The 7965-nt window shown below is 58.1% G+C and overlaps 2 protein-coding genes across 2 annotated transcripts; both read left to right on the top strand.

Moving 5' to 3' along the window:
- Positions 1–2881: 2881 nt before the first annotated feature.
- LOC140260138 (CMRF35-like molecule 6) lies at positions 2882–4830 on the top strand. The gene is given in 6 exon segments (XM_072352175.1): positions 2882–3290; positions 3865–3949; positions 4125–4291; positions 4407–4478; positions 4581–4760; positions 4763–4830. Coding segments are annotated over 6 exon segments (981 nt in total).
- Positions 4831–5771: 941 nt separating this feature from the next.
- Positions 5772–7706, top strand: LOC140260141 (protein CD300H-like). Its single transcript, XM_072352179.1, has 4 exons — positions 5772–5934; positions 6216–6551; positions 7059–7137; positions 7292–7706. The coding sequence occupies exons 1-4, from the start codon at positions 5901–5903 to the stop codon at positions 7653–7655; spliced, it is 813 nt and encodes a 270-aa protein (XP_072208280.1). The 5' UTR covers positions 5772–5900; the 3' UTR covers positions 7656–7706.
- Positions 7707–7965: the final 259 nt, after the last annotated feature.

The following is a 7965-nucleotide window of genomic DNA, read 5'->3' as shown; positions in this document are numbered from 1 at the left end:
GAAACTTATTTAAGTTATGCCATCTCGGTCCCCTCCTTCTGGAGCAGCAGACGGCCCCGAGCTGGAGGAGCAGACCGTGTTTCCAAGAGCCATCTGCACCCATTAAATTGCTGGTTTACTGTCTGTGCCTGACATTGCTAATTATATCTGCCCATTAATTCCTCTGACAGCAGAGACGGTTCTGCCAGGTCGGAGGATCAGTATTGGCAACAACAGCAAGAAAAAGAAGAAAACCAATGCGGCGTGCCAGGGGGGTTGGGGCTGGCCAAGGTCAGGAACCTGTCCCCAGCAAGGAGGAGTGAAGCCCCCAGAATAGCACCGGGTCTGAAGCTGCAGCCCTGCTCACTTCAGGGTGAGGATTCCTGGCACATCTCAGCTGCAGGAAGGGCTTGGAGGACGTTCTCTGGCTGCTCTCTGTTCCAGCAGTATTTGTTTCCATTTCCTGAGTCATGAAGGAGAGCAGTGAGGAGCGGAGGAGCGGCTGCGGGGCCGGCAGGAAGCACAGCCTGGGGCTCACCTGTCCCACTGTGGTACTGTGTGGGGATGTGCTCAGCTCTGCAGGTCTGGCAGTGCAGGGGAGGAAAGCTTTCCAACCCCATTAATTGTCTCACTGCCCCCTGAGCTGCTTGTGCAATGCTCTGATGGGGCCGTGTGAGCACTGCTGGAGCTGTTTGTTCCCCTAAAACAGGAAAAATCAGATCCCACACACACATCTGTAAAATTTTGCTTTCTGAATTCCACTGCAATAACAAGGTCCTGCTTTCCAGCCTTTCTGGCTAAGGAGTCAGCCTAAGGCACAGCCCATAGTAAGGCCTTTCCTGCAATGCTGTCTGTAAGGATCTCTCTTTTGCTAGCTTTGCTAAATCAGCACATCTGAGTTTGATTTGGGTTTACTTTGGGTATCGGAGATGGCAGCAGAACGGAGCGGTCAGACGGTCTGTGCTCCTCCAGCCAAAGAGCTGCATCAGCAATTGTGACGTTCAGCCTCATCTCAGCAGGACAACTTCACCAAAGAGTACAGAGCAGAACATGAGAGCACTGTCTGAAAAGTGCCGATTGTTGCACCAGATGAAAGAAGATGAAATTGGGGTTAGGAAATGAAGCCAAGAGCAGAGGAGGGCTCTGACACAGCCGAGGTGCTGCTGTGAGGGTCTGTAGGGATGGGAGTTGGGAGCTGTTGGCTCAGGGCTCAGCCTCCCAGGAGCTCACACTGCTCATCTATCAGCTGAGTTGATTTCTGCCCATCCAGCAGCGCTTGTAGCCTTCTTGCTAAGGTCACCGCCAGGGCAGAACCCATTGCAGTCTCAGTAGTGTCTGTTTGCATCGACCCCGTCCCACGGCCATCAAGCAGGGGCTGCAGGATGGCCTCATGGCCAGCAGCCGCTCTGCTCCAAACGTGGCTGAGATGGAAGCTCTGCTTTGTGCCTGCCAGGATGGAACAGTGCTTCAGTAGCGCTGCTTCTCTCAGGCAGCAGCCCTGCCCTGAGCTGCTCTGCTGCTCACCACCTCAGTGCAGGACTCCAGCTCTTCTCTGACCACATCCGTCCCAGAAACCAAACCTGAGACAGAGAAACGGAGGGGAAATGATGTTTCTTATCTGATGAGAATAGCACGGATGTGCTTGGAAAATTGCTCCCACGATCTCTAACAAAGCAGCTTTCTGAAGAAACGCTTCTGACTGCTTTCAGGTCACTGAACTGCTCTGGGAATTCTCCATCAGCAAATGCCTTTGTAGGCATTCACCCCATGCTGTGTTCCAGGCAGAGCCGCTGCTTCTGAGCCTTTGCCACACCAGCAGCACGTGCAGCTGCCGTGCCCCTCCACGTGCAGACACAGAGCAGTGCAGGGCCACTTTTTCGCTGCCTCTCCTCCCAGTGGTTCCTGATCAGCTGACGCCTTTGTTTGGGTTATGAAGAACTCGGGCTTACCCCACAGTTTGGTATTGCAGTATTTCAGCATCTCTCATGTGCAGCCAGCAGTTATTGCCCTACATGTACTGGGGCTTGCGCTTGTGTTGGCACTTCTGCATGTGCTTGTGTTCATTCTGGTGCCTGAGCTTCTCCAGCTCTCCAGTTCAGGAGGATGAAGAGTTGCAGAGCTCCCTCTCCCAGCACAGAGGGCCTTGCCCTGCCTCTCCAGTCCATCCCCACAAGGTCTCTCCAAAATGTGGGTCATTTGCTGTGTGTTGGTGTTCACAGCGGTGCCGAGAGGCGTGCCTAGTGCTGTGTGCTGTGTGCTGTGTGCTGTGTGCTGTGTGCTGTGTGCTGTGTGCTGTGTGCTGTGTGCTGTCCCTGCAGCAGCAATGTGAGGTGAGGTTCCCCTGTGCCACCCCGCTGTGCTCAGTGTGTGAGCTCTGCGTCCTCACACCCCGGGCAGGCTCAGGGCAGGCTGCGCTTTGCCGCATCCCCTCCCTCCTGACCCAGAGCACGAGGCCTCAACCCCTCCAGGTGGGTCAGTTTGAAGGAAACCCCTCAGAGACTCATTTCCCACAGCAGAAAATCTGCAGCCCCGGGTCGAAGCTCCCCCAGACAAAAATAACCCAACCAGAGCCATGTGCTGTGACTCGGTTCGAACGAGGAAGCCGCAGAGAAGCAGAGCTGCGCTCCATCTCAGCATCCTCTCACACTGGCTGTGCAGCACACAGCGCACGCTGTGCTCCCGGCTGATGCCCAGGGCAGAGCAGGAGGATGTGGGTACGGCCAGGCTGGGGTTGGCTCCTTCTCCCAGGTGAGGACGGTCAGAGCGGGCACTGCGGGGCTGGGGCTGCTGCTCCCCCAGGTGTGGGTTCCCCTCTGGGTGTTAGAACCGAGGCGGTCACTCGTCCCTGTGGGGTTAAGCAGGCAGCCAGGGCCCCCAATAAGTGCTGGCTTCTCTCTGCCATATGGGAGCACCTCAGGGGAAGGCGGCCTGCACACTGACGTGCTATTTCTCTCCCTTGTTGCTGTGGGGATTCCCTGCAGTTTGCCAGGCTCTGGTTGTCCCCAGGGAGGTGAGCGGCCAGGAGGGTGAGACGCTTTCCCTGCGCTGTTGGTACGCGCGGGGCTACGAGGGCCACAACAAGTACTGGTGCCGCGGGGCTGCACGGGGCTCGTGCCACAAAGTGGTGGAGACTGCAGGACGAGAGGTGCCACGGCAGCACGGCCGCGTCTCCATCACTGACAACCACATCTTCTGCGTGGTGCTGCTCACTCTGGAGCAGCTCTCCATGGAGGACGCTGGGAGCTACTGGTGTGGGGTGGAGCGGGCAGGCATAGACATCATGGAGCCGGTCACCGTGAGGGTGATACCAGGTGAGGGCTGGCATCGAGTTGGCTCGGGTTGGTGCTGGGCAGAGCTCTTCTAGGGGGCTGCTGGGCCGTGCCAGGAAGACACAGAGATGGGATGAACAGCCCCTCAGCCCTGCTGCATTACATCAGTCGGCACCGTGTAAACCAGCAGCAGGGCTGGCTCTGCTGCTCAGAGATGGATGCAGAGCACTGGAGACCCGTGAAGGGTTTGCAGCACTGTGGCCAGGCCAGGGCTGCTGCCTGGGCTCCAGCACAGACTGCACACGGGAAGGACGGAAATCCACTGCCTAAAATCAGCAGCGAGAGCCCACAGCTGAGCCACAGCGCTGCAGCCAGACAGCCTGCAAGGCCTCTGAAAATGAAAGCAGGGCTGTAACACAACATCTGAGTTTGTAGCTGAGGAAAAGGGGCAGCTTTGGGAAAGCTCTGTTTTGTGGCTGTCAGAGAGATACTGGGAATGGCATCCCACAGGGATGTGGGCAGGGTAGGGGTAAGTGCTCATCCCCTGCCAGCTGAGGTGTGGGGACTCGAGCTCCCCTCCAGGGCACAGCTCCCACCAGGACGGTCCCTGACACAGCCATACCCACAGCTCCCAGCCCTGAGCCCTGGATCTCCAACACCACAAAGGAGTTCCCCCACAACATGAATGTCACTGCCACAGGGTGAGTCTGTGGGCACGGCAGGGAGGGCAGTGGGGTCACAGTGGTGGGGCACCACGTTCCCTGGCATGGTGGATCATGGGCACACAATGGTGCCCGTATGATCTGGGGCAATGCAACAGCAGGGACTGAAGTGTGATCTCAGGCCTCTGGTCCTGCTTTGTGGTCCATCCCACAGTGCAGGGCTGCAGAAGGAAAACTCCTCTCCTCCCAGCCTCCCTGGGCCAGCCCTGCAGGTCCTGCTGCCCACCGTGGTGCTGCTGTTCCTCCTGGCCATGGCTGGCTCTGCTGGGCTCATCCATGTCCTGCGGAAAAGGAGGAGGAGGAGGAGGAGGAGGAAGGAAGGTAATGGCACTGGGGCATGAGCCAGGAGTCCCTGCCCAGTGTGGATGAGGCACAATCCCAGCCTTGTCCCCCCTGATAAATGTGAGCTCTGATGGCCCCTTTTCCATGACCCCAGCTCTACAGAAACCCCTGGGAGCAGCGGGAATCACCCAGCTGTGCTCACTGACACAGCAGCACCATCAGGTAAGTGCATGACCAACCCCTGGAGCTACGGACCCCCAGACATCCCCTGTAGCTCCAGGCTGCTGCAGCTGCACAGGGGCAGGGCTGGAAGTGGTGGGGACACGAGTGGGGCTGTGACCCACACTGCGGCCTGGTGCTGGACAGGCTGTTGGGGACCCACCACCACCTCGCACCAAAGGCCCCACAGCCCCCCTGGACTGGCTGGACCCTACTGCAGAGCTGAACAACACCTATGACAATGAGCTGTACCTGAGGAAGGTGAGAGCCCAGCCCAGGCAGTGCTGGCAGTAAGGGAGGTGTGTGCAGCACGGGCAGGGCCCATGCAGGTTGGCTACCCCCCAGGGCACCTGCACTGACAGCAGTGACACAGAGGAGCAGCATAGTGAGCCCGAGGACGATGGAGTTTACATCAACAGCTGATGCTCAGAGAGAAGAGGATTCCCTGCAGTCCTGATGGGGAGTCACTTGTGGGCATCGCTTCAGGCTTTGCTCTGTGCTGGGAGCAGCAGTCCCTTCCCCTGTCCTTACTGCAGTCTTAGCAGCGTGACAGCCTCTGCCACTGGGCTCTGACCCTGCTCCACCCCAGCTTCCCTCCTCTGCTTTGCTGCCGTGGATTGAGCGGTGCACTGATGCACGGGGTGTTCTCCTGGTTCAGCAGCACGTGGGTTCCTTTAGGTGTATGTAAACAGCAATAAAGAAACAATAAAGAAACAGCCACTACCCCAGGTCGCTGGGAACAGGCTGCTACTGGCCAGGAGCAAAATGCAGAGCTTCCTCTTTCTGTGCTGGCGAGTGGCGTGGGAGGGCATGGGGAGACGGGCAGGATGGAAAGGAGCTGCCCTGAGGTCTTCTCAAGGGCACTGAGGAAGAAAGCCACTGGGAAGGACACAGCCATGCTCTGTGCAGACTGTTCGGGTTCTGAAATGTTGCTGGAAACATGCAGAGAGAAAAACAATGTCACCCAGAAACCTCGTTTGTGCCAAAAGAAGCATCTTCCTGGGGAACCAACGCACTTCTGCTTGATGAACCAAAAAAGCCAGTGTGCTCACTGTGCCAGCAGTGAAGGACCTGTGCAGGGTTTGGACTAAGTCGGGGTCTGCGGGTGGCACAAGCCCCTCTGATGGGACCCCGAGTCCCTCTGGGGTGCTGGGATGGGCACCAGGGCTGGAAAGCCTTCTGCATTTTGGTGTTTTGCTGGAAACTGGTGGTGGTTCCGGAGAAAGATCATGAGATCAGAGTGACTCAGATGGGAGGGAGGAAGCAAGTGCCTTTAAAAAAGGCATACGGAGTCTCAAGCAAACACTGCCCAGGGAGACAGGCTTGGGAACCTCCTGGGCACACAGGCACATGCCAGCCTGCCCCATCCACTGGGAGCTCTGTGATTTGCCACCGGGAAAGGTCTGTGTCAGGAGCGAGAAGCTGAAAAATGAGGATTATCCTGGTTTGGATGTTTTTCCCAGGTAAGTGTGGGTCATGCTTGGGGTCAGAGGAGGCAGAGGGGTTGCAGCCATGCAGCAGGGATGCCCGCCGTGCTGTGGGATACAGCTCAGTTGCCACCATCCTCCCCTGGTGCCTGCAGCTCCCAGACAACTCTAGCCTACACTACCCCTTGTATTGCTGCTATTAGAGGCTTCTTCTGGCTTCTTCTCCTTCTGCCATGCTTACCGGGAGCTCTGGTCTTGAGGCTGGGGACATCTCCCAGCACTGGCTGAGCTCACAGCTCCTCCCATGTTCCCTGCAGGTGCCTGGATGGTATCGGCTCCCTCGCAGGTGACGGCCCATTGGGGCAGCTCGCTGTCGGTGTCCTGCAGCTATCAGCTGGGCTACAAGCTCCACTCCAAGGTGTGGTGCAAACCATACTTTTTCAAGACCTTCTGCACCTACATGGCCCAAACCAATGGCTCGGAGGTGGTGGTGACACAGGGCAGAGTGTCCATCAGGGACAACCACACAGCGCTCGCATTCACGGTGACGATGAGAGATGTGACACCGGAGGACGCGGGCTATTACTACTGCGGGACAAAGAAGTCCCTGTGGCAGAGGCAGTGGCACAAAATCAAGGTGCTCGTGTCTGAGGGTAAGGCAGAGGGTGACCAGGACCGGTGATGTAGGAGGCAGAGGGAGGATGGAAAGCATTGCACAGAGCAGAACCTCCCCCTCGCTCCCTGGCAATGTCTGCTACTCTGAGCCCACCCTTTGGGTTTCCAGTTCTCTCCAGGAGAGACCCTTCTCTTTCTCTGGCTCCTGGGTGTGCCCGCACCACATCACAGCAGTGATGCTCTTCTCTTGCATAACATTTCCCCAAGAAAAATATAAACATTCCGTTTCAGAGCACTGTGCCATCACTGCTTCCACTGTGGTTTTTTCTGCAGCTCTCAGCACTTTCCGTACGCCCACAGGGATGAAGCTGACCCCGAGCAGCAGTGCTGTGCTGGGTGTTGGGCTGGCACACGGTGATGCCCACAGCCCTTAAGGGGCAACGGACCCCTTCAGTCTCCTCCAAGGTCCCTGGGTTTGAGCCCCTGGGGGCAGGACGGGCTGTGGGGGACCTGCACTGACTCTGCTTTCTCTGCACTTGTTTCAGCCACAGCTGAGGCCGGTGATGTGCACCCATTGGCAAAGACAGTCCCGTCCCCCACTGGCTGTGAGGAGCCTCCAGCACTGTGAGTCGGGGCTCGGGGTCACACTGGCTGAGGCTGCTCCCAAGGCATCCCAAAGGGTGAGCAGGTGGATGCCGGGCATGGGGATGCTGCAGCCCGCATCTTCCTTGCCCAGACCTGGTACAAGCTCTGTCATTATCTCACTTCTCCTCCCCAGGTCCCAGCTCGATGTCACCCTCCTGCTGCTGTTCATTGGTGCGAAGGTGCCTGTGATCCTGGCCCTGCTGTGTGGGGCCGTGTGGCTGAGGAAGTGGCGCAGGGGCTGCAGCCCGTGGGAAAACCTGCAGCAATCTGAGAAGTCCAGCAGCACCGCAGCACCGGGCGGCCCGACCCCCCAGCAACCCGACCTCCCGGCAGCCCCACAGCATCCTCCTGTTCCCCTTCCCCACACCCTGCCAGGTCTGAGCCACTGGAGCTGCTCAGAATCAAGCAGCTCTCTTCCTGCAAAGCCTCAGCCCCTCCTGGTGCCCCCCATGTTGCACAAGGGAAGGGTTGCTGTGCAGAGATCCCGTTTCTGCTGAGCTGGAAGTGCCACCAAAAAGCAATTTTGAAACAAAGTCTGGGTATCCTGCAGGTGTCGTCTGTCTGTCTGTCTGTCTGTCTGTCTGTCTGTCTGTCTGTCTGCCTGTCTGTCTGTCTCCAGCACTGGCTGGGGCTCCAGGAGCTGCTGACAAATGTGCAGGGCTGTGCTGCTGTGTGGGGAGCCCCCAGCAGGGAGGACATGGTGTCACATGGGAGCCGTGCGCTGCAGCCTGACTGTGCTGCCCACAGTTTCAGTCCTGCTCCACGCAGCCACACGTCCACAGCTGGCTGAGCCTGCGAGCTGCGTCC

The sequence above is a fragment of the Excalfactoria chinensis genome, chromosome 17, assembly GCF_039878825.1.
Source record: "Excalfactoria chinensis isolate bCotChi1 chromosome 17, bCotChi1.hap2, whole genome shotgun sequence".
Classification (NCBI taxonomy): Eukaryota; Metazoa; Chordata; class Aves; order Galliformes; family Phasianidae; genus Excalfactoria; species Excalfactoria chinensis.
The sequence above is the reverse complement of the archived record's forward strand: the minus strand, read 5'-3'. Positions and strand labels throughout refer to the sequence as shown.